This window comes from Pecten maximus, chromosome 8, assembly GCF_902652985.1.
Source record: "Pecten maximus chromosome 8, xPecMax1.1, whole genome shotgun sequence".
NCBI classification, from domain to species: domain Eukaryota; kingdom Metazoa; phylum Mollusca; class Bivalvia; order Pectinida; family Pectinidae; genus Pecten; species Pecten maximus.
In genome coordinates, this window is record NC_047022.1 from 15,262,786 (window position 1) to 15,289,906 (window position 27,121).

A 27,121-nucleotide genomic window follows, 5' to 3' on the forward strand; every position below is an offset into this window, starting at 1 on the left:
GTTGGGCCTTCGTATTAACCAATGAAATCATCGTGAGGAAAGTCACCTTACTTCCGGTCTATGAGAATATCGCGAAATCCCGCGAGACTATTTGCTGTAGCAACTTGGTTGCTAAGTAAGCGTCCATCATCCAAGTCTTCACAAGTTCACCTGTGGAAACAGAGCAACCAGGTAAAATATAACTATTACAGCAGAATTTTTATAATTTTCAACGAAATCTTTAAATCACCAGTAATATTTATCTCTTTTAAGAAAATACTTGACCCAGATAAAGCTGAGAAATTATTCAAAACAGCGACGAGGGGTTTAATACCTTTAGCTGTTGTCAACACACTTTTCACACAGATTGTCCGACTGTGTGTTGAGTTACTCTACTGTAGTTCCGATATTTTTCAATCTTTATCTGATGTCAGCCTAACAATGAAGAAAGTATTTAAGTTTAGCATAAATTCCACAATCTGTGTCGCTGTAGGCCTGTCTTCTTTGGTCCCCTATCAATGCAATTTTTACTGAAATTCAGTCAAGAATTTCACCAAAACATTAACCTCCAAACGCTGATTCTTCCTCCGTAATGGATTTGATATCATTCATTCCACCAGAGTGTACTTTACAGTATAGACTAAAGTATAATCATTTTTGAAGTTCTATTAGAAGCTAGGGTTTCCACCAATTAGTATTTATTACTACCTTAGCTATTATTACTCTGACCATATCATAAAAATAAGCTTAGCTGTAAAGGTGTACAATGCGTGAAGTTTCTTTTTTTAATGTGAACCTGTGCCGTGCGATCTGTTTTATGTTAATGAACTAAATGACACATCACTGTATTTGTACAGAGTGATGGCCAAGCTTGTTCAGCCCCCTCCTCGCTTTACCCACTCAGAGTGGATAACTTCTAACCTCACAAAGTACGCCAATGCTGAGGTGGAGCGGGCAGCCGCAGAGCGCCTTGTGGAAGAATCCAAACGTCTGTCAGACGAAACTGAAAAGAGGACAGAGAAAACACAGAGAGATGTCAACAAAAAATTTGGTGAGACATTATTATAGATATAGAAAACTGTTAACCAAGTGTTGAGGCAAGAGCAATTATTGTTTAATTAACTTATTAAGTGAAGAATATGTTCAGGTCTTGAAATTCTATTTCTTTTGCAGAACAAAGATTGGATGATATCAAATACTGGAAGCAGGAATTAGATGATAAATTAGATGGTATTACAACAGAGATAGATAACTTACTGGCATTCAAGACCAGAGTAGAAAAAGCTTTAGAGGCCACGGCTGAACCACTACATATTGCCCGTCAATGTCTGGGAAATAGGTGAGTTACACACTTTATGTGATGCATAGCATTTTGATACTAAAATTGTCAACTAAGATGGTGCAAACTTTGACTTGGGTAAATCTCAGGTACAGTTTTACAAAAGTGACAAAGTTATATGGAACAATTTGTGAAGTAATTTTTGTATGGAATGGACATTTAACAATTTTGATGATTTCCATATATATAAGTTCTCACAATGACTAAGAATCTATTTTTTACATATTTTCAAGTATTATATTTATTTAACATAAATGAATCAATATCTTTGAGACAATAGGTAAAAACTATCAAATTTATTTCCATATTATAGGACACATTAAATTTGACAATTATTATTTGTTTTCACTAAGATAAACATACAATGTCACAGTAGTGCCATTGCATGTTTGTATTGCAGTACATATTTATAACATGGTCGTAAAACCTGACAGAACAGACCAGTTGTGTGATAATTTGCTTTTTCAATATCTAATTTAAATTTCAGTAAAATCATATGTGATGGGATTATGTAACAGATCAAATAGTATGGTAGTTATCCATTCCAATCACAATTATAACATGCACCTATTAATCAGGAAAATATCTGATTTTTTTTCAATTAATTTCATATTTTACCTACTGCCGTAATGATAATTTATCATTATCATACTGAAAAAAAGGTCTCTGGGACAATATAATTATCTAATGTTGGTCTATAATCTATTTTTTTTTTTTTGCTGCTGCTGCTGTATTCAATTTTTATACACGTTTTACAGAGAGAAAAGAGTATCTATTGATCTAGTCCATGATGACGTACAAAAACAACTGATGAAGGAAGTAGAGTCAATTGAAGGAGTGCAGGCTCTTCTACAGAGGACACTCGAACAGGCAACTGAACAAATCAGGTAACATAATTTAAAATACTTTAAGTTAATCATCAAATACTTTTTAATCTATTAAATTAAGTTTTATAAATTTGTCAGAAGACATGTTCATGGGTAAAATATCCAAAATTTTAAAATTAACATATAAGGTGTATATGGGAGAAATATATTCCAAAGTATTCAATTCAGTATTAATACTGAAAACTTTCACCCATACATGTTTGGTATCAGCATGAATTTGCAATACTTCACTGCAGGATTTTGAGGGTAAATGTTTTACCCCCAGGTTTTAAACTTAACAGTGTTAAAACAGAGGCTATTTTCATAAATATTAATAATATGTTGAACTTGATAGCATTTTAAAGTCGGTCACACGAATGTAACTTACACCCCAGGACAATTGCTTCATTATTGTCAGACAGAGAAAGTTTCATTGTAGGCGTTATGTTAAAAATACAAAATGTTTGTTGTTAGACTGAATCGTAAAGCTAAGTACCAGCTGGAGAAGGATCTGAAGGACAAATTCTCAGCAGTGTCAATAGATGAGTACTGTGGCAACCTCAGGAATAACTCTGCTGGACTCGGGTTCAAGGCTGATGCTGCAAAGATTGAAGCTAAGTAAGTACATTCTTCAGACCCTCAGAACCTGTAACCCTGAAGTGTTCCATCTACTAGTCTGAACTTTGGTTGTCTCCCAATAATTGGTTCCAGACAATGGAAGTCTAAAAGAATATGTAGTAAACAATATCTTTGAAAACTTGATTCTGACAATGAAGAAATGCAACAATTAACTTTCCCTGTCCATATATTATAATCATTTGAATAAAGAGACCAATTAACAAAATTTAATTCAACTAAAAAGGACAAAACCCCTAAATGAAATATTTCAAAACACATATAAATTTAAATGAAATACCTTTGGTTTAGTACTCATTATAATAAAAGCTTCTAAAAACTGTAATCCTGGTATTTTTAACCTCTTATCGAGGACTGACCTTGATAAACATAATTTCTGTGTTGTAAAATCCCTAAATAAGTAAACCCACCAACACTTATTACAGCAAGTTAGAAATTGTTTAGGGTTTCCCATTCAAGTTATAATAAGGTTGTTAAAAAATGATTTCTTATTGAAAATTATCATTGGCTTTCTATGAAAATCATTCACTGAACTCATAAAGGACCTCAGATGAATTATACATACTGATAATATTTAAAAAAAAAAAAAAAACTGTATATTGTAGTGTATTGAGTGTAACATTTACACTTATATTAATGCATGTTTGACATGTTTGCAGTTCCGTGTGTCCTGAAGATTGGAAAGACTTTTCCAATGAAAACATTCTGAAAGCTGAACGTGAACGTCAGAGCTCCGTGGATCTCCGATCACTCATTGATGGAATTCTCCAACAGACGTCTAATGACATGCGCAAACAATGTGCTGATGTCAACCTCTGCTTTGATAAGCGTATAAGAGAGACCAAAGATTCCAAGCAAAAACTGGAGGACCACCTTAACCACGTAAGTTCCTGTGAAGTTGTGCAGACCATGCTGCAATTTGAAAGGCATTCTTCACAGAATGAACAATATGTAGTACATGTAAGAATTCCAATGATTATGATTTATTACAACCACTGCCATTTTGCAATGTTGTACGTCACTGACTTTAATCAATTATATTTTGTCATTCTGTCACTAAATTGGTGACATAATATTGCAGTTATTTGTTATATTAAAAAAAATAACAGAACCACTGCATATATTATGTATATTTTCACATCACAGGTACTTGCTCAAATTGCGGAGATTGAAGAGAACATCTCAAGACTGCAGAAATCCATCCAGGATAAGTCACAGCCCATGCAGCTGGCCCAGACACGATTGGACACGAGGACAAACCGTCCCAATGTCGAACTGTGTCGAGACCCTGTACAGTACAGGCTCATCGAGGAGGTTGGAGAAATTGATAGCTCTGTCGCTCAACTACAGGAACGTCTTCGCCAAACAGAAGACTCTCTCAAGGGACTTATTCGCAATCAGCTGTCGTTGGAAGAGGATATCGGTGTCAAATCCAACACTCTGTTTATTGATGAGGTTGAATGTATGGGCATGAGGAAGAGCATCAACATCCAAAACTTCTAAACCAATTGGAGAAAAAAAAATATTGATAAACAATTTAGTCTGTGATAACAATACTTTGGACAGATTAAGCAGAACAGAAAATAAAATTCAAAAACCATTTTGTCAAGCTGGGAGAAAATATGTGGAGTTGTGATATAGTTCCATTTGTAAAACCCGAACAAGAACTGTTTATGCAATCGTTGCTATGTACCTCTGTGTCTTTCTACACTTTCCTGTTTTTCATGTGAACTGTTCCATGTGTTACTGTCAGAATTTAGAGTCAAAAGATAGGTTTATAATAAATTTACTGTGGGAATGTCCTATTTCCAAATCATTTTGTCCATCCAACCAATTTTACATATTTTTCCAAGATGTAAAAAAAAAACTACTATTGTTTTGTTAATTCCAAAGAATGACAGGAATTATGACATATTGTAAATTGTAACTTATACAGAACTATGCCCAACTTAGTTACTATTTGAGTCGAAAGGAAACTTTGAATATTCCAAGCTTCTTTGGAAGGACTGGAATGCAATTTGAATATGAGCTTCAAACATGTCAAAAATTAACCAAACTTGGGTACATTTCTGTATTTGATATTTTGGAAATGTCTTTTTAGATATTTCTGTAAATTTTATTTACAAAACATAACCGTTTATTGTAAATACTATGTTATTGTAATATAATAAAAAAGAAATAAAATGATAAAATCCAGTAACTGATTCTATTTTGGTATACATCAGAGTTGTATGTCAATTGACTTTAGTTTGTTCCAAAATATGATCAAATTATGCTTAAAATTGCCTGAAATGTCCATTTTAAAGCTTACAATCTCTGATGAAAATATCCTGATTAATTTCCTCATCTTTACTGTTGTTATATACAGCTGTATATAATTGAAAAAGACCAACAAAAATTACAATGCAAGGACATAAAATATCTAATCATTGCCTTTATTTTCATTTGATGAAACAAATTTGTATTCCTCTTCCATTGATAGGCAACACACCTCGAAATATATTTGAAAAAAATTATGTGCATATATTCATATTTAATATGTTCTCCCAAAATAAATTTGAAAACATTTTTAACAATGCAAGGCACATAAGACAAATTTATCTCAAGAATAAATAAAGTTCTGATGTTTTATATCATACACATGACACCTATGTAGAAAAGTTTTAGACAACAAGTGTCTGCTGTCCAATATCAGAATGTGTACACAACAATACACATTTCTCACGATAGGGGGTCAGAAAGCAAAGATCAACGATCGGGAAAATAGCACTTACGACAATGTACAAGGTCATTAAGATTTTACGCGAGACATAAAACTATCCACAAGTCTGGTTAGTTGTACCTGCTGAGAATAGTTCTCTTAATCAAGTTATTGACAACATCACTTTAATTTTAATTCTGTTCAATAGAAATATGTATAAGTTAACATTGTGTAAATATAGGTTAGCTTGTCATCAACACCAGCCACAATACTTATCACTACATAATCAGCAAAATTACATGTTATCTACATGGTAAAACCAATGACCCTTGTATATCAATATTACATTTAATTTAATTCCTTGATTGAGGTTGAAGATATTGACTTTCACAAAAGATTAATTAATTCAAACTCCTGCAAAATTTATATCACAACAAGATAGCTTTTAAAAAGATCAAAATTTTCCATACTCATTGCTATTTTTCACACAAAGCTTTCTTAAACATGTGTATAATGACCATTTCCTCGTATTTTACAATCATATAATTTCTATACACTTTTTCTGTATTTTCAAAACAAATTCAAATAATATAAATGAATTAATACTCATTTAATATTTAGATATTTATTTCATATTTTATTTTAGGATTCCAAGTTTTAATTTAAACAACCCATAGATTTTTATTTTACCAAAAATAATCTTGTATTCAATCAAATGTCAAAAAAACAATTGGACAATACTACTGGTTTCAAGAAATATTTAATATGGTAACTTTTTTTTCATTGTGGCACCCAAATAGTCCCTTGAGTTCTGTATAAACAATCGACTTTTAACTCTGTAAGGGAGATAACTGAAGCACAAACCAATACAATATCTTTTTCATCATTTCATAGATTCAAATTCCACTATTATTTACAGTGAAAAATAACACAATAAGAGACATTGCTGTTGCTCAAACAATTGAAATACCTAATTTTGTTTCACTAAGAACATTTACAGAATTATTTCCCATGAAAATATTGGGATGTGGAATTTGTACAATGGAAAATGGAAAGATAGATGAGAAGACAGGAAAAATAGTTGTCATTTTCATAATTTGATAAAAGGATTAATAAGTTATTTATATATTTACAAAATAACATCAAATCAGACATTCAAAAATACAAGTTGATACTATATACATGTATCATGGATAATTTCCCACCATGGCCAGATGATATATATAGAGGATATCTAACAGTGTCTTCAGTAATACGAAATATATTTCACGAGTGGGGCTAATATTTTGATATTTTTCACGAGTGCGCAGCACGAGTGAAAAATATCAAAATATTAGCCACACGAGTGAAATATATTTCGTATTACTGAAGACACTGTTAGATATTCTGTTTATTACATTTTTTATCAACGAAAAACCTACCCCGTATGCTAACTAGGCCTACAGCGATAATTTGTAAACAAAAAAGTAGTTCCCCCTGTCCAGGTGCTGACATATATGTCGGGCTTTCTGATTGGTCAATTATTTTGGTATTTTCTAATCATTAATTTGATTGGTTAAATCAGCAAAAGTGATATTTTTCACTAGTGAAAAATATCACTTTTATAGAATGAATAATTTTTGATATTTCACTGGTAAAAATGTAATAAATACCTGTTTCCTATTGTTTCATTGACAATGGGACATTATATACTACAAGTACTAAATGCATTGTAATCCATCCAAAAAATAATGACTTGTTTAATAAACATTATTATTAGATTAATGGTACAATTCTAACAGTGAAGTTTGTTTTAATAAATTCATCTCACGAAGTACATTAGTCAGATGATCCTTAATATGAATAAGTCATGTCTGCCCATTTAAACTACTTACAAAGCATGAACAATGTATCCATAATTTCATTACAGAAAGAAAAAATAAATTTTGAGGCAAAATAAGATGTACCAGTGACTGAGGGTAACTTGATTATCCCGTTAACATTAAAATTCTAACATTGAAAATATTCGTGATAAAAAAGTTCTATATACATTAAAAGTATAAATAGCAGGATGCATGTTTGTGTACATATTCACATTGAATTCATATGATGGGCTATACACTGGTATTATTTATTTTATTTTTTTTATTTTTTTTTCTATATATTACACATTTCACAAGTTTAATCAGCTCACACAAGTGAACGAGTGCAATATTAGTATACAAATGAAATAGCAATATTAAATGGGGGGAAAACAGCACTTTCTCTTGATATCGTATGCTATTGTTAAAACAAATTCAAGAATGTCAACTGCAAGGAATGAACATTATGAGGTTATACCTGGTAGCATGTATTCATCACATTTAAAATGTGTTATTCAACACAATACTGTTATTCATAACATTTATCCAGTGCTTGTTAAACATTAAGAAGTCACTGTCCGATGAGCAGCAATCCGAGGGTACAATGAGAGTACACCACTTTATAACAGATATCTGAAATCATCTGAATTCAGTCAAAAGCTACAAAAGTTCAAAACGTAACTGTCAAAGTATCAATGAACCAGGTTCACTGTACATACACTTTCGGTCTGTTCATCACACTTCTGACCAGTTCTGGATTACAAATCAACAGTCATTTCTCATTGTTCAGACCATTTTTGGGCTAAAAACATCCATGTATTGTCCTTCAACCATTCAGGGTAATCGACTGACTTCAATGTCTCTTCGTTCAGACAAGTTCTGGTTAACCAATGTCAATCTGTGTCTTGTCATTCAGACCAGTCCTCAGTTACCGACTCACAACCATGTCTTGCGATTCAGACCAGTCCTGAGTTACCGACTCACAGCCATGTCTTGCGATTCAGACCAGTCCTGAGTTACCGACTCACAGCCATGTCTTAAAGCAATTCAGAAGAGTTCTGGGTTGCGCCATCATCCCACAGTTCAGTCTAGTTTCGTTACAATTAACCATTCCTTATTTCCGGAGGTCACTGAAGTAAACTGATCAGGGCATCAAAGAACTTGCTCTTATCTTCTGTCTTCATTTCCACCACTGATCGAAATGGAAAAAGATCATTTAAAAGCTTGTTAAAATATGAAAATGAGGCTGTATCGCTCACCTGTTTTGTATCTCATGAAATGAAGACTGGAAGATCAAATACACTGTACATATAAAATAATGTCTTAGGTCATAGGGAATCGTGTTCTTTATTTTCTTAAACTGTTATATGCTTCATATTATAACCTTGGAGTTCAGGTATTTGGTAATAGGAACAGATCATTGGAAGATTTTCGCACATTTGACTCCTGTGACCTTGAAAGTAAATCAATGACATCAATCTGAACGTACATGACAGCCCTTAATTACATTGAAGACTTTTTCTGGCATTTTTGCCAAATGCCAAGACTTCGAAGGTAGTGTTGTAGTGATGATTGGTAGGAATCGATTAACTAATCAGAAAGGCCTTCCAATTCTGATCATCGATGGTAAAATCAATAATAGATTAATCAGCAGGAGATTGCTCTCTTTTATATATCAGGAGAAAATGCCACAAATGTCACTGTCAGTGGTCATACATATCACTGACAATAGGACATGGTATTAGACGAGCTATTATGTACTAACTGGTCTCAGTCTAAAATGAAAACCACCACTGACTGTGTGCTGACTGAAGGGTGATGTGATAAAACTAACCACATTTTAGTGTAGCTTGTCCTTAAAAATGAGACATTTGATTTAATAAATGCGATTTATAATCATGAATAGTCTAGCTTTGCCGAGTCTATATATTTTTCAAATCAAAAATACATGTATTGGAATGTTAACAACCTTTTACTAATAACACAATAAACAATTACCTGAAAGTACTGTAAAACCGATGATGAAAACCTATTATTGAATCGGTTTAACTTGCCGATTCCAACAGATCATTGATTTTGATTTTTAGCCGATTATACAACACTATTCAAAGGCATGACAACCCAAGTCTTTTTCAAGAAGGAGTCTTTTCCAAGGAGGTTCTAAAATTCAAGGACTTTTCATATCTGTATGAACCATAGAATCAGCTTAAAGTTCCATAGACATGTACACCCAACTACACAATAATGATAGTTTATGGACAGCCACACTTTCACAATAATGTCTAGTAAGAATTTATATTCAATATTCATATTTCTGCAGGTTTTTGTCACCAGATTTCAGTTAAGATTTAATTCACGTTCACATTTTTGCAGGTTTTGAATACTTACCAAATGTGTCAAAGCTGTCCAGTAAAGTACGAGCATTGGACCCCACAGCTGCTTGTTCAAATGCTTTTCCAAAAAAGCTACAAACCAAAAATCCAGTTATGAACACCAGATCTATAGCATGACTTCTAAATGTATTTTGTTAAAATGAAGGTTTTATTTTCAATTCCAGCACTTTTTGTTGTCTCACAGTTTATGGTCATTATCTTAAATGAAGATTTTGTCTCCCAAACAACCAATCAAATATTGAGTGGTGAGTCAATTTACTACTCTCATCAACAGAATTGTTCAACCTGTCAATCTTATAAGAGTATGATACTTACTTTTTCCTCTCATCATCGAGCTGTAGGGGTGGGATACCAATCACAAGAGTTGTCCCCTGCTCACTGTCTAATGGTGCTCCTAGCACCAGCGGCATTGACCGAGCACGCTTGTTACGACTCTGGTAATACAAAGGATTTAAAATATTATGAGACGAGACTTGGAGCTGCCTCTATAGTTCAGTCAAGTTGTATAGATCTAATCACTGGTAACACATACAGGGGATGGAGATACAACGTCCCGGAAGGTAAAGAATCATAGCAATAGAGTCTGCCGTGTATACAGTTGTATACACGAGGTTTCACCAAAAATCCAGGCTGTAACCAACGATCTCCAATAAATCAGACCATTGAATAAATCTCCGTGTTGGGCTCACCATTACACAGATAATATAGTTAGAAAATGAACATTTATTTATTTCAATATTATTTATACAAATTACTTAAACATTGAACTGCTTTCAGTTGTAAGTAATGGGCTGGTGAATGCCTACTGGACAAAGGCAAATTTAATGAAGCATGCTAGCGCTTCATGTTGATTTTGCCTTTGCCCAGTTGGCCTTCATCAGCCCATAACTTCTAAACTGCGAGCAGTTCTACGCTTATATTTACCATTTGACAACAATTTTTAAAGACTATATCCAGGAATTTTGCTCCGACGATGAACGAACAACTTATCATCGTCAAAGATGTAACAGCTTTTTCAATAGCCATCTTTGGTTATCGCCGTCGTGACAATAATAATGACGCGATAATAAAGGTTTAGAAATTATGGACTCATAACCTTCAACAGAGCTTGGTAAAGTTATAAAGTGAGGCTGCACTGTTAATGTAAATATATAGAAAATAAATTTGCGAATTCAAATAAAGAAAGAATATTTTCAGTTTTTCAGCATATGTACTCCTTCAGAACCAATTCTTATTAATTTGATACACTGATCTTGAAGGAGACATTTTTTCAAGGGAGTCCAGCTATGAATGACATTGAGACCATAGAGAGATGCTTTTTATGGAGACAAAAATTATCATGTGAATCAACAATGATCTAAATTACATTTTTGATAGAGACATATGACACGGAGTCAGCTTTACTTACAACAGAGCAGTGTGCCTCCTGTGTAAATCTCGCTAGCCTCATCAGACACTGTGGGGTGGAGAAATACTTCACATCCGCCGTACCCTGCAGGAAAGTCACAACCAAACATTACCACATATAGTTTTATTACAATTTTTATACAAAATTTTATTGTTAACTTTTCCAGTTCTCTATATGAAGACATCAAAAACACATGTCAGAAAAAAGTTACCTATATTACTTACGATCGTAAGATTATTTCAATTCTATTCTATCTAAGCGACAATTTTAATGGCGATATGTATTGAATATTCAGTTTGCATTTTCCATAATTTGAATGAATCCCTAGCCTGACAATTAAAATTCTTGTCTGAAAGTAACGATAAATATGTAATTATTATTCATATCTAAATCAATTCTGATGAAAGGTGGAGATGGCGTACCTCCTGTATGAAGGCGTAGAGGAACGGTCCAGCAGAGATCACCTGGTGCATGTCCAGGAACGTCCGCACCTGTGTGACCAGAGCCTGCACCTGCATCTTGGCACAAACCAATGACTTCTCCAGAGCTATCACATTCCCCCTGAGAGGTAAAACACCAGTATCATAATGGAGTTAAGTCAACACATTCATTATAGCCAGCTAACACAATCTCAAACAAGATTCCATCTGATAGAAAAAAGTCTTTAGACAGGCAAAGATATCCGACAGAATGGGAAGGATATTTTCTCTTTTATACCCTGGACACTCTAGGTTGAGACAAGCTACATGTGCTCTTTGCACCTTCTCAAGAATTTCATTTCATCATGTCAACAATACCATGACGTCATGGCAAAAATACAATGTCATGCCGACAATTCAATCAAGTCACCTCAACATTTCCTTGCCCATATTAGATACATTGTATATAAGAGAGTAAAGATGGGGCCTGTTCGTTTACGCGGACAAACCGGTTTGTCAGTTTTTAAATCTAATATTTCAAACATATGTCTTGATGGACCTGCAAATGTTAATACAGGCCTTGTAAGTTTTTGTCAAGACTTGTCTGAAAACAATATAAAATCACCAGGTCAGTCTTTATTTCATAAACGAACAACACCGATCCAAGTGGTCTAACCATTTGGACAGTACAAATGAAAACAGCCCAAGAGAAAAATAATCATTCACCCCTTGGAAGTGAGACAGGGGAATCTCAACCCTCGGGGAAGGATAGATAAGCTGCCAAACACTTAGAAAGCCTCATGTTTGGCAACTTAAAAAAAGATCTTCAAAGGTTTGGAATTGGACCATGTTTCCTAAGTTGCCTCTACAGCTGAATTCTTTGTGGATGTTGGTCATTGATGCCATGGTTAATAATATTGTAAGTCTTAGATACTGATACTGTTATTAGAAAGCTGTAGAAATTTGTCTTACCTCTGTAACACATCCAAAGCATTCAGGAAATGGTCAGTAGCACTCTTTCCCTTTTCCTGAATAAAAATCAACAATAAATCATGTGTATATGTGCCATTATTAACTATTAAACCTTTTTTTTTTTAAATAAAATCACGGTACACAGAGCCTAAACTGAATTTCTAGTTATAGCAATAATGTCATTTACTGCTGACTATGAACCAATTCCATACATTTCAGGCAAGTACACATACAAGGATTGATGCTAATTAAGGAAATAATTATTGGTATGCTCTTGAAAATTCCAGACTATGAACTTGCATCTATATTCAAATATTGATATATTAACACTTACAATGTCAATAAAGCAAGCATGTACTGTGGCAGAGTTGCCTCATTGCCCTTGATTTCACTTACTGGTTCACATGTAGCCCCGAGCCAGCTTTACTTACAATTGACTCCAGCGTGGCCACACATCCCAGTACGACATCTGTAGCACAGAGCTTGTTTTTGTACCCATACTGAGCAAAGAAGGAGGGAAACACAACGTCTTGAGGGACCAGTCTGTCAGACACAACAGAAACATACAAAGCTATAAAGAAACACAACGTCTTGAGGAACCAGCCTGTCAGACACAACAGAAACATACAAAGCTATAGCAGTCTCATTTCAAAAGGAGTATCAAGATTATTGTGGTGTTATTGTATGGAAATATTTAGGGCTATCCCAGTAAAACATCTATCCCACCCCAGGACTCCAGGTTTTGTTAAGGGGAACCACCCAAAGAACTTATTTAATATTTGGTTTATTTTTTATTTTAATTTTTTTAACTTCCTATTAACAGCCAGGGTCACTTAAGGACATGCCTGGTTTTGGAGGTGGAGGAAAGCCTGAAAACCCGCAGAAAAACCACCTGCCTACGGTCAGTACCAGGCAACTGCCCCATGTGGGTTTCAAAATCGCTACCCAGAGGTGGAGGGCTAGTGATAAAGTGTCGAGACACCTGAACCACTCGGCCACCGCGGCCCCGGCTCTTATTTAATAAATCACAAAGAGGTAATTGGAAGAAAATCCAACCATGGATAGAATTGATTTATAGTGGAGTCCTGGGGTCAGGTAGATATTTCAATGGAATAGCCCTTATATAGATTAAAGATATGTGCTACCAAACACTTAAATACCTGTGAATTGTCTCTGTGATTCCTGTTTGAGTTAAGGCTGAATGCATTAATACTGGATGTGCATGAAAAATCTAAAAACAATTGTTTACATACTAGATTAACAGATATAGATGCAGATATCCTTGTGTTCCATACTACAACATGTACGCCTTCAGCACCCAAGTGTTACTGTCCAGCTCATATCTATGTTAAATCATTGTGAGGTGCAGGATGATCATTAATTACCCATATTTGGTCATATGCTCCTGGATCAGAGTTTTCACATTATTTCTCATACTTGAGTCCATTGCAGCATACTTCTGTTTACACTGTGTAAGAGGAATCCTGAAATACATAGACCAACATTATTGTTAATGATGATGTGACTTCTCTGTAAAAATGTACACCACATTTACTGACCAGCTAATGAGATCTTAAATTGTTGAATTGTGACAAAAGAATTACCCCATTTCTGCCAGAAATTCATGCAATCGTTTCTGTCCTTTGAGCGTCCAGACTTTGAACTTGCATGCCATGTTGGTTGAGTGACTGATGCTCTCAAACAGCGACCAGTGTCGATACAATGGCAGCTGGAGCTCCTCATCAAACGAGATCTTCAGGCAGTTTACAGACAGGATGTTGTCCTCGTCGTCTCTGACAAAAGTGTATAAAGAATGAGCACTTCAGGAGAAGAAAATTGATTGATAGGCCGTTTTAAATTGAAAGCACGTTTCACAGAAACATGGATCAGTACATTTCCTCAAAATTGCCTCAAATATATATATATATTTGTATTTACAGAATTATCATATGCTAATAAGCAAAGTTCAGCTTAAAAGTTGATACAACAAGGAGCCGCAAAGCTTGGCATTATCCCCCCCGCCCCGCAGTTGGTATGAAAACCCAAATACATGTATATATCAAGCTCAAACTAAAAGTTACTAAGGAAACAGTAATTTGGTATTTTTGATTAAGTTTCCATGGTGACAGAAAAAATACCAAAAATGGAAGGTCCGCAATAGCAAAAGGCACAACTAAGGCACTAGTCTGATAAATACAGAAAGTTTCAAGGAGCTGCGTTGAACAGTTTTGGAGTTATAGCCCGGAAACAGTAATTTAGTATTTTTTATTAAGTTTCCATGGTGACAGAAAAAATACCGAAAATGGAAGTGTCGCAATAGCAAAAGTCACAACTAGGACACTAGTCTGACATATACAAAAAGTTTCAAGGAACTGCATCGAACGGTTTTTGAGTTATAGCCCGGAAAGAAAAGAAAACAGTCATTTGGTATTTTTGACTCAGTTTCCATGGTGACAGAAAAAATACCGAAAATGGAATGTCCGCAATAGCAAAAGGCACAACTAGGGCACTAGTCTGAGATATACAGAAAGTTTCAAGGAGCTGCGTTGAACGGTTATGGAGTTATAGCCCGGAAAAGAATCTTGGACGGACACACGGACGGACGGAGCCCAATTTAATATCCCCCGCAAACGCGTTTCGCGGGGGATAAATACACTTAATTAAAATACAAAGAAGAACAAATTAGAACCTGAGAATTTTAAGTAAATAAGCAAGTTTCTGCCAATAACCAATATGCAAATAAGTGCATTCCTCTGTATCCAATCAAATAAAATATGCATAAAGAATGAGCACTTCAGGAGGAGATACACAGTGAAATATAACAAACTTCATCTTGATGGCCAAAAACAAAAAATGTCCTTTTTGAATATATAATATATGCACTTTTTTCGTAATGTAAACATAGCACAAGTAAGTTTCATGTGAGCTTTAAATTGAAAGCATTATATAAATATTTCGGAGTTACACCTTGCTCTGATAAGTTGAGTCTAAGGTTTAGTCACCTGTGGTTATGTCGAGATACGTGGGACTGTAAAGCCATGACATCATCTATGTACTTGTCCCTTGGAGTCTTGTAATGGATGAACTGGTCAGTAACTCCCAGGATAGACAACCTTTAAGCAATTGTTTGAATCAGATTAAACATTGATTTATCATATTGCAGAGCTATGAAATGTGACCTTAATGAGGCCTTGCTTTTGTCTCTTTAATCAGTACCTTATGGCCAAATTTTTAAATACGGTATAGATTGAAGTGACCAACTTAAAACCAATTTGTTGGAAGTATGGATGGATAACTACATTAAAAAATCTCTTTTTATACTATATTAAAGTGAGGTGATCAATTCATGATAAATAAGCTTGTTCCATGAGATACAACCCTGAATTTTTTATTTTTTTTTATTTTGGTCATATGCGAAAGATCTTAAGTCAAATTCTTTGATGCTGCATTGGTCAAAGACCAAGTCTTTGGTCAAAGATAAAGTTTAAACAAGATAATGTACAGAAGGACACAATGCAGAACTATAGACCCCTCTCCACTCCCCCTTTGGTTCCCCATGGGGGACTAATACTTGGTTCTGCATTCTCAGAGGGATGCGATACTTTAAGCATCATACAATTCTGTAATGTAATAGTTTATACTTAACTATGACCTAAATAATGATGTAACCCGATTTTATAAATAGTCAAACAGAGTTAATTAACATTTCACATAAATTGTACTTCTACTTACCATAACAGGTCATTTGTATCCTTGGACATTTTCCATGCCAGTTCGAAAATAAGCAAGGCTGCCTATAAAATATAAATGTATACATTATACATAAATTTGTTTTTCTTATTCTCAAATGAATATTTAACTTTATAACCACTATTATTACCAATTTAATAGCATTTTATTATTTCATTAAAGAAAATTCTACAGATTATCTAAAATGCTCATACATGTATCGACATATGTATCTGATTTGATAGATGTTAAAAACATACAGGGAAACTGAATTCAAACATATAAATCCATACTTATCAAAGACAAATGGGGGTTTAGCAAGGGCAAACAGGGGTCTGTTACATTTTATTTGATCATGTTACAGTATCTAGATACTGTAACATGACATTACAATGCTATCTTAATCAAATGCAAGAGGCCCATGGGCCTTAACGTCACCTGATATTTGAAATATTTCACTTAATCTAATTGAACCGTTTTGGCCTCACCCATCAGTCCAAGGGGTCAGTAAGGGCCAACATGTGCATATCATTAAGCTGGCATCCCATGCTGATAATTTTAAGAAAGTTAGAATGAATTCCAATAGAAATCAAACAAATGATTGTCAAAAATGTGATTTCCCTATATAAACTATCGCAAAGTTTACCCTCTCCCAAGGGGCAAAACGTGCGACCCCAGGGTCATGAAATTCACAATTTAAGTAAAGCACCATAAGACCCTTCCATCTATGAAAAGTATTTGATTCTACCATATATTAAGAGTACTAAGAAGATTTTTGAAACTTCAGCCAATTTGACCCTTTTTAGCCCGGCCCATCAGCCCCTGGGGGTCAGTAAGGGCCAACATGTGCATACCATCAAACTTTTATCCCATGCTGATAATGTTAACCAAGTTAGAATGAATTCCAATACAAATCCAACAAATGAAAGTCAAAAATGTGATTCCACTATATAAACTATAGTAAAGTTTACCTCCTACCCAGGGGCAAACGCGAGACACCAGGGTCATGAAATTCACAATTTTGGTAAAGCACCATAAGACCCTTCTATCTATGAAAAGTATTTGATTCTATCTTATATGGGTATTGAGAAGAAGATTTCTGAAATTTCAGTCAATTTGACCCTTTTTAGCCCCACCTCTCAGGTCTGTGGGGGTTGGGACCATATAATTCACAATTTTGGTTGACCTTCAGCTATAGAAGCTTTCTGCTAAATTTCATTGAATTTGGTTAAGCAGTTTTGGAGAAGAAGTCGAAAATGTAAATTGTTTACAGACGGATGACGGACAACGACAGACAACGACAGACAAAAGGCGATTAGAATAGGTCTCTTGAGACTTTGTCTCAGGTGACATAAAAATTAATCATATTCAAAATATAAAATCATTTTACATCTTTGTAGCAATAAATATTTATAGGAGTGGATAAGTTTTGGAGTCTGACAAAAATATCAGTTTGCTCATTCATACCAGATTTCAGCTTAAAAGTTGATGCAAATACACTTAATTAAAATACAAAGAAGAACAAATTAGAACCTGAGAATTTTAAATAAATAAGCAGGTTTCTGCAAATAACCAATATGCAAATAAGTGCATTCCTCTGTATCCAATCAAATAAAATATGCATAAAGAATGAGCACTTCAGGAGAAGATACACAGTGAAATATAACAAACTTCATCTTAAATGCCAAAAACAGAAAATGTCCTTTTTGAATATATAATATATGCACTTTTTTTCGTAATGTAAACATAGCACAAGTAAGTTTCATGTGAGCTTTTAATTGAAAGCATTATATAAATATTTTGGAGTTACACCTTGCTCTGATAAGTTGAGTCTAAGGTTTAGTCACCTGTGGTTATGTCGAGATACGTGGGACTGTAAAGCCATGACATCATCTATGTACTTGTCCCTTGGAGTCTTGTAATGGATGAACTGGTCAGTAACTCCCAGGATAGACAACCTTAAAGCATTTGTTTGAATCAGATTAAACATTGATTTATCATATTGCAGAGCTATGAAATGTAACCTTAATGAAGCCTTGCTTTATGTCTCTTTAATCAGTACCTTATGGCCAAATTTTTAAATACGGTATAGATTGAAGTGACCAACTTAAAACCAATTTGTTGGAATTATGGATGAATGAATACATCAAAAAAATTCTTTTAATACTATATTAAAGTGAGGTGATCAATTCATGATAAATAAGCTTGTTCCACGAGATACAACCCTGAATTTTTATTTTTTTTTATTTTGGTCATATGCGAAAGATCCTAAGTCAAATTCTTTGATGTTGCATTGGTCAACGATAAAGTTTAGACAAGATAATGTACAGAAGGACACTATGCAAAACTATAGACCCCTCTCCACTCCCCCTTTGGTTCCCCATGGGGGACTAATACTTGCTTCTGCATTCTCAGAGGGATGCGATACTTTAAGTATCACACAATTCTGTAATGTAATAGTTTATACTATGACCTAAATAATGATGTAACCCGATTTTATAAATAACCAGAGTTAATTAACATTTTACATCAATTGTACTTCTACTTACCATAACAGGTCATTTGTATCCTTGGACATTTTCCATGCCAGTTCAAAAATAAGCAAGGCTGCCTATAAAATATAAATGTATACATTAAACATAAATTTGTTTTTCTTATTCTCGAATGAATATTTAACTTTATAACCACTATTATTACCAATTTAATAGCATTTTATTATTTTATTAAAGAAAATTCTACAGATTATCTAAAATGCTCATCCATGTATCTACATATGTATATGATTTGATAGATTTTAAAAACATACAGGAAAACTGAATTCAAACATATTAATCCATACTTATCAAAGACAAATGGGGGTTTAGCAAGGGCAAATAGGGGTCTGTTACATTTTATTTGATTAATTATATAAAATTACATTGTAATGTCATGTTACAGCATCTAGATACTGTAACATGACATTACAATGTTGTCTTAATCAAATGCAAGAGGCCCATGGGCCTTAACGGTCACCTGATATTTGAAATATTTCACTTAATCTAATTTAACCGTTTTGGCCTCACCCATCAGTCCAAGGGGTCAGTCGGGGCCAACATGTGCATATCATTAAGCTGGCATCCCATGCTGATAATTTTAAGAAAGTTAGAATGAATTCCAATAGAAATCAAACAAATGATTGTCAAAAATGTGATTTCCCTATATAAACTATAGCAATAAACCCCGCAAACAAATAAATCTTTAAAAGTAATAGGTCTCAGTTCCACTATTTTAACTGGACATTAACTCCTACATACTGTAAACATGAAAATTAAAAACCCTTGTGGAAATAGCCATGTTTACAGTAAAAACAGATACTGAAGTAAAGAGAGGTTATTCTGATATGTCTGAAAACTTAATATTGAAGAGAAACTAATATACAAGTTACATAATTTAATACTTACTGCTGTTCCATATGTAGAAAATTGGGAATATTCAAATAACAACTTGGACCTGAAACCCAACAATAAATTACATTAAAAATTGAGAACAATGAAGTCCAAACATATAAATTTAACAGGAGTTGCCAGAAGACAACATATCTCGCCGGATCGTTGAAATTCAGAATTATATTTTAAAAGTAGTTCAAAGGTCACGGTCAAGGTCAGCAGGTCCACAAATGTAGCATCAATGGAAAGGTCAGCTAAACATGGCTTTAACAATGGATATGTATGTTTCTACCACAATACGCTGTGTTATTCCACTCTCAAGCCATTGTATAAGTGTGCAGACTGTTGGATATATATATATTATATTCCACTAGTGGAATATAACCTTCGGTCTTTTGATTGGTCAACAATTGGCACTTTGAAACGAGCTGCAATTGTTATTGATGTAATCAATAATCGAATGATGTCACATCACTGGGTCCCAGCTGTCATCTGTACACCTTATTTGCATACACGAAAATAAACTTGGCCACATTTCCCTTTGATTCAAGCTGATAAATTATTGTGATAGAAACAGGTCATACGACTCATGATTTTTGGATATGAAATTTATTTCACACTCATAAGTTATTTTTTAAAAGTTACAAAAGACACTTGCTAAAGCTCGTGTCTTTTGTAACTTTTAAAAAATAACTTATGAGTGTGAAATAAATTTGATATCCAACAACCACTCGTTGTGTCACCTCTATATATCTTTAAATATTCTACTACACGACACATAGTGCCTAGGAATTTCTAACATTACCATTCTATGGCCACAAAATTACCTATTCCTACTGCAACAAAAGAAAATATGAAACATTTTGTTTTATTATTTGTTTAAATACACAATCATAACTTAAGATACTTGGTACACCTTCAACATTTAGATAGTTATGGGAATCTCATAAATATGGAAATGTGTTATTTGTTAGAATTATATCTTTAGTAAAAGTGACCTTTACCATAAGGTCAAAGTAACCCAATTTTTCAGTTCAACGAATAAGACCTCATGTTTATTAACTCTTTCGCCCCTAGTCCCGACTGTAGTCGTGATAATAAAATGCAGTGTGCGGCGAGTCCCGACTACACACGTGTTGATTATCGTAGTCGCCATGTCGGATCCCGACTTGAGGCGTGCCAAACTATCCATGTATAACGGACATCGATTGGCTTAGAATTAGACACCCCTTCTTCTCGACCAATGAAAATAAAGCTTACAAATGGTTTTTACACACAAAGAACTACGATTTGATTGGTTTATTTGAGGTGAAGGTCGCATAACAGCGCTAAATTTAACACAAAGAAACGCGGAAGTTTTAAAACAGTTTAAAAGTTACAGTATTGGAAACACATTGTTTACAATTATCATATCTGATCTTAAAGTAAAAATCACACCAGGGCTTTTTCTCACTGGTTTGGAAAGAGCCTTTTTGTCTCATTCTGTGAAGAAAACTGGTGAACTGGGAAAGATTTTTTCAGGAGCAAACTGCAAATTATGGGAATTTGGCTTAAATATGAAATAATTTCAATTGGAAATGGGGCCCATTAACGGCCACAAAAAGCCTGCAGACTGACCAAATTTCAGTACAATGTACACCGTCTGTGAGTATTTAACTGTTTCCTGTGTCTGACATGAAGACATATCTCACAATTCAAAAGTTATTGCTTGTATTATGTATACATGTAGATTTAAATTATAACAATTTTATTATACACATGTGAACATTGCTTTCTTAAATACCATTAAACAAAGCTACCAGATCATTCCATTAAATCTACCTTTCTTCATTCCATAATCGCTTCAGTCGTTTCTTTTCTAAGTAGTCATCATCATATCTTTTCCTTTTCCCAGATTTCTCAGAATCATCGCTCTCATTGCCAGATTCATCATCTGTCTTCATTGCAAAATATAAACATTCATGTAGTCAACTCATTATGTAATTTATTAAAATTCTTAATTGCTAAAATTAATTCTTCAACCTATTCCTGCTGGCTATTGAAGTACAAGGCAATGTCACAGAGATTCTATATTCAAAGATATTACCATATTGAAAAAAAATCAATCGTCCTTATTGTCAAGGCTCTTTCCTTGTCCAATATGTATGCATGATACAATCTTGGCTACAGGGCCTTGTCTCTATGTCTTTTGGGTTCCATTTACATCCTAAATTACTTCATATTAAATCAACAATCACAAAATTTCCTTCCTAATTCATTTCTCTTTCCAAAAGAGCCGAAACGTCCTGGAGAAAAGAGAAGTCCACTTTTGAGTATAACTAACATTTAGAAAACTTTTTTTTATTATTTGGTGTGTCTTAATACTCAATTTTTTGTAAATAGTAGATAAATACCTCATCTCTGAAGACTTGGTCGTATTCTGGCAGGTCATCAAACTCATCTTCCTTCATCAGCAGCTTCACTTGGACAGCATTGTATATGTTGTGTATATCTATTGGTCGGTGACTGGTTGAGAACAAAAATGAGCAACAATGATTTATGTTTGTTTATCCAGTAACTGATCCATCATTTCCTCCTGATACACGAGCAAAGTTTTAAAGTATACCTAAACATTGCTCAGCGAAGGAATATTTATAAACCTTTAATTTATCTTTTGATCAGAAAAATCAAATCGTGCATTATTGAGATAAAAGCTAGCTTTTATTCGAATCTTAGTTAAGATTCCTTGCATTTAACTTCAGTTATAAATGTCTATAAATTGCTCACAAACTTTGTGTATACAATTTGACCTCGAGGTCAAAGTCGTGAATATGTAATGATATCAGTATGCTGCCAGAGGTTAATCTAGACCATTTTCACTACCAAAATTAGGTAGCATTCCCCACTAATGGTATTTTCCTCTGTGAATAAAATCCCCCAAATTTTTGATGAAAATATGTAAGAATAATAGCAAAGAATAGCTGTAAAATGTTAAAGTCTGAATAATAATTCAAGACACTGGGCTCTTTATTTTCCCAAAATTTCATAATGGGTAGTATTCCCAAAATCCTAGATGAACCCATGGCTGTGTACCATTCATTCATGTTGCCGACAACATTCTATGTAAACACAGTTTAAGATTTCCAAAGTATCATTTAAAATTTGAAAATTGTGATATTTATCATCACATCTTGGTTGTTAATTTTCACCTGTCACAGATGTAGAAGCGCACACACTCTTCAGGCTGTAGTGTCTCAACCACATCTATAGTTCCCCCACAGTTTATCATCAATACATGCTTAATCTGGAACATTCAATTTAATGTATGAAAATTAATATATAAGTGAATAAAACTCCTATAATGATATCAATGCAGCTATTAAGAAATGTTTATAGATCTCCATATAGAATATACAATATACAGCTGTGTATGTCGACAAAATTTATTGAAACTTCATCATCTTTTATTAACCATTATCCTTACACAGGTAAAATTGAACAGGGAAATCAATACTTTAACTGTATATCATAAATCATAATAGGGCCGACACCTATATAGCTTTTCGTATCTGACCCGTACCCGGGTACCTAACATATTTTGACCGTACACACAAATCGCCATTGATTATTTTTATTGCATTGACATTACTGAAGCAAACAAATTACCCCTTCGGAATTCTCCACATATGCTCGCTCCAACTCCTCACGTCCAGACACAGGCACTATGGTGTATAAAATCTGGTCACTTTGGAACAAACACTGAAAAAAAAACAAATAAATGTGTATACATATATATCACAATTTTATGATGAATCTCAAATACAAATGGGTGTTTTGGGGTAAATAAATACAGGGCTTTTTCTGAGGTGCTTTGGGGGCCGTTAATGGGCCCTATTCCGAATTGAAATTATTTCCTATCTAAGCCAAATTCCCAAAATTTGCAGTTTACTCTTGAAAAATATTTCCCCAATTCACCAATTTTCTTCCCATAATGAGACAAAAAGGCCTCATCCCAAATCAGTGAGAAAAAGCCCTGAAATATCTTGTTTATCCATATATTAGGTAGCCATATATAATTGCATATATAGGTATTATTCCATGTCTGATTACATTTTTTTCTGCACCAAAATCAGAGTCGGAGAAAACTTGGACTTGTATCAACTGTCAAGTGTACTCTAGCTTTGTATGTTACTGTTGCAACTATTTTGCTGTTGGTTTAATGTCCTATCAACAGCTGGTCATTTAGGACCACACATGCATCTCTCAGATGCATTCGTGCGATTTGATAGGGAGACAGCTGCTACATATGGTATGTTTATGTTTGCCTTTTTGTGATAGCAAAAAATGATGCCAAAAGTGCAAACTGTTATTGTATAAATTACTGGCAAAGTTTTCCTGCGAGAAAATTCAATAAAACCTTGAACAGGTCGGGGAGAAGTCCTGATTTCACTATTATAGTGGTATTCCACTATAATAGCTATAAAGCTACACAAACAGTAGCAAATCGAAGCATTTCGGCCAGAAAAGACATACATGACAAAAAGCGAGAGTTATGGTCGGTATGTGCATGATCCATGTACTTGGTTGCTACAATAACTGTAAAAATTGAAATGCCGCCTGTGCATTTTTCTGTAAAATCATCTTTTTGTAATAGGAAATTGCAATTTCTGTTTCATTTGCTTATTTCTTGATATCTAATTCATTTGAATGTCACAACAATCTGTACATACTTTCACATAATTTTCCCAATCCAAACAGAGCCCCTACAACCGGAAGTGGAGTATTGCAACATTTTTTCTTTGTTTTTTTTTCCCCCCGACTCGGGAGATGATTACCATCATTCTGATCTACTAGGGTTACTTCCCTTTGTACCATTTGGTCAGCATAGAGATAGAAAAACTGTGATTTTACAGAAAAATGCATAGGTGACATTTTAATTTTATTGCCGGTATATATATAATATTGTAACAACCAAGTACATAGATCATGCACCTATAGCTACCAACCAAAACTCTCTGGCTTTTTGGCAAATATATATACGTATACCTTTTCTTGCGGAAAGGCTTCGATTTGCTACTGTTTGTATATATAGCTGTAGCAGGATTGGTTGTTTGGATTTTAACCTCCGTGATCGTCTGCCGGGTTGGCTGCCATGTTGGGTAGTAGTAAGTAGCGCCACCTAGCGTTGGTGACGTAGGGTTTTCCCCTGGCTATATTTGGTAACAGGGTACGTGTAGCCGGTTCGGGTAGTTGGTTACGCGTGTAGCACAGGGAAATACAGACTAGGGGAGGGGCTACTAGGACTATATATTTCGTTTCGCGGGGTTCTCGCCAGTGCTGGCTGAAGTTTTGACCACGGAACTGGTCAGGTACTGAGACCCTGCATGGCGCAACGTTATTCCAGTAAACAGGGTTTTTGCCAGCTATTTTGGGAAAGGGTCCCTGAACAAAAATTGGGAAAATATCATCGGCATTTTCCACAAATTGGGAAAATACGATCGGTGTTTCATCAAATTTGGGAATATATCATAAAATTGGAAAAATATATGAATTATACAAGCTTAGCTGTTTCTTTTCAGGATATTTGTTTTAATCAATCAGAGAATGTTAAATTTTCTGTCTTTAGTGTGCTTAAACTCATTAACAAGCTTGTCAAAAGGGAAATCAGTCAGGTTGGAGATCGTTTGAAGCAGCTGCCTGACTTTCAGATCGGGAATTACCAGTATTTCGTTTGAAAAAGCTCGTAACTTTCATTAAATCTTTCGAATCTTTGAGCAAAATCTTCTTTGCGTAATATTTGGAATTGTGTGACATCGTCCCGAGTCCAGTACTTGATTTGACCTCGGTAAATAGAACGAGTCAATGTACGTAAACGCTTTGCATTAAACTCCCCTTTAAATGGGCGATTCAAACGCAGATATGATATGACTTCAATAAGACTATCCAAGCGAATCGCAAAACCAACAACAACACGATGACTCACGGTAACATTTTAACGTTGACAAAATAATGACTGGAAGCTCATATCAATCCAAATTTTTAGGTTGTCTTATGTTAACAGCGATTGGGAAAATACAGACCGGAATTGGGAAAATATAGACCGAAATTGGGAAAATACATGCCAATTTTCAATTGGGAATGGGTTCGTGTACCGGACCCAAAATATGCCTGGCAAAAACCCTGGTAAATTAGTCTAAATTATTCCTATTCGGCCTGGGTCGCTAAATTTATGTTTCGGTGCTAGGTTATCAGTGGTATCTGCTGATTCCCGGCTGAAGTTTAGAGAGGAACTGACCGAGAATCGCCAGATACCGGCATTAAATGTCTATTCTAAACTACCGTCGTCTATAGTATATAATATGTCCATCGTCTATTTCCAGTTATGTCCTTTGTCTGTCGTCTCTGTTAGGGAAACACCTGTAGCCCTAGTCGGGGGGTTCTTGTTCCGTGTATGAGAGAGTGCAGTATGCGAGTTACTTGTAATTGTATTTGTAGGCCTTGTATTGTTGAGTGTTCTGTTTAAATTCCTGTCGTGTAAATAAATATCTTAAGTTGAATCTGTCTGCTTGTTGATTGTCTTTTGCAATGTCATGCTGGAGATACATACCGGTGTATATAGAGTTGTATATATAGCACACACGGAACCCAGTCGTAGGACCTGAGAAAATCATATCCACTATACGAAAACTGTTACATAGCTATAGCTATTATAGTGGAATATCACTATAATACTTGAAATCAGGACTTTTCCCCGACCTGGCTAAAGTGCAAACTGTCATTGTATAAATTACTGTATAAAGTTTTCCTGTGACTAATTAAATTCAATAAACCTTGAATTTGAAACCATCGTTTTCTGTTAGTGATGATATTGGAAGTTACCTGAAGGATCTTGCATGCGCACAGAGCATCAACATCAAAGGCAACAAGAACCAGAACTCTCTGTAAAATAAATGGACTTTAATTGTATGCTGACATGTCCATCTGATCATGACAACATGTACAGTAAATATCGTTAGCCAATTGCAAGTTGTGATCACTGCAAATAACGAATTTTTTTTTACATATTTATATTTAAGGAAGTAAATATTCATTAAACTTAAGTTTAGTTTAAACACAAATTAGAAGAAAAAGAGTATAGATATCTATATGATTTGCTTTTTTATCAATTTATAAATGTCAACAAACATTATAAATTATAATTCACAACTTTAAAAGAACTTGTGATAGCAGAGAAATTGGGAGAATGATTTTGTGAGTGAGTAAAATTCTCATAATAAATCAGTGAAATGTAAGATGAGATATACTCACGTGGTTTTGAACGACATCATAAAAACCCTTTCTGAAATCTTTCACGAACATTTTCACATTTGTTTATGGCGGGGTTTTTCAGCGGAAGCTTTAGTTCTCTCTGCGCAAGCGTATTTCCATTTTCAT

The 27,121-nt window shown here is 34.4% G+C and overlaps 2 protein-coding genes across 4 annotated transcripts; one reads left to right on the forward strand and one right to left on the reverse strand.

Moving 5' to 3' along the window:
* Positions 1-43: 43 nt before the first annotated feature.
* On the forward strand, positions 44-5,017 carry LOC117332561 (tektin-1-like). The gene is made up of 7 exons (XM_033891524.1): positions 44-171; positions 837-1,030; positions 1,153-1,318; positions 2,077-2,205; positions 2,659-2,802; positions 3,480-3,702; positions 3,967-5,017. Exons 2-7 carry the CDS (start codon positions 841-843, stop codon positions 4,321-4,323), a joined length of 1,209 nt encoding a protein of 402 aa, XP_033747415.1. The 5' UTR covers positions 44-171; positions 837-840; the 3' UTR covers positions 4,324-5,017.
* Positions 5,018-7,172: 2,155 nt separating this feature from the next.
* LOC117332560 (cell division control protein 45 homolog) lies at positions 7,173-27,081 on the reverse strand. 3 transcript variants are annotated; one of them, XM_033891523.1, is made up of 18 exons: positions 26,996-27,081; positions 26,567-26,626; positions 23,354-23,446; positions 22,897-22,991; positions 22,102-22,213; positions 21,530-21,645; positions 19,724-19,772; positions 16,287-16,348; positions 15,557-15,667; positions 14,159-14,347; positions 13,940-14,038; positions 12,986-13,097; positions 12,555-12,610; positions 11,586-11,724; positions 11,164-11,247; positions 10,071-10,189; positions 9,751-9,827; positions 7,173-8,554 (listed from the first exon to the last, which is right to left on the reverse strand). In XM_033891523.1, exons 1-18 carry the CDS (start codon positions 27,044-27,046, stop codon positions 8,490-8,492), a joined length of 1,689 nt encoding a protein of 562 aa, XP_033747414.1. In that variant the 5' UTR covers positions 27,047-27,081; the 3' UTR covers positions 7,173-8,489. The 3 variants fall into 3 exon arrangements, with proteins under 3 accessions (XP_033747414.1, XP_033747411.1, XP_033747413.1); XM_033891520.1 differs by lacking the exon at positions 16,287-16,348 and adding an exon at positions 18,833-18,894; XM_033891522.1 differs by lacking the exons at positions 15,557-15,667; positions 16,287-16,348 and adding exons at positions 18,131-18,241; positions 18,833-18,894.
* Positions 27,082-27,121: the final 40 nt, after the last annotated feature.

Bases quoted from the DNA above. Each gene is read 5' to 3' on its own strand.
- LOC117332561 (XM_033891524.1), top strand. From the start codon at position 841: ATGGCCAAGCTTGTTCAGCCCCCTCCTCGCTTTACCCACTCAGAGTGG. The intron at 1,031-1,152 runs GTGAGACATTAT...TTTCTTTTGCAG, and splicing joins AGATGTCAACAAAAAATTTG to AACAAAGATTGGATGATATC. The intron at 1,319-2,076 runs GTGAGTTACACA...CACGTTTTACAG, and splicing joins CGTCAATGTCTGGGAAATAG to AGAGAAAAGAGTATCTATTG.
- LOC117332560 (XM_033891523.1), bottom strand. From the start codon at position 27,046: ATGTTCGTGAAAGATTTCAGAAAGGGTTTTTATGATGTCGTTCAAAAC. The intron at 16,349-19,723 runs GTAAGTATTAAA...TATATTTTATAG, and splicing joins TTTCTACATATGGAACAGCA to GCAGCCTTGCTTATTTTCGA. The intron at 11,248-11,585 runs GTACGCCATCTC...ACTTTCCTGCAG, and splicing joins TCTACGCCTTCATACAGGAG to GGTACGGCGGATGTGAAGTA.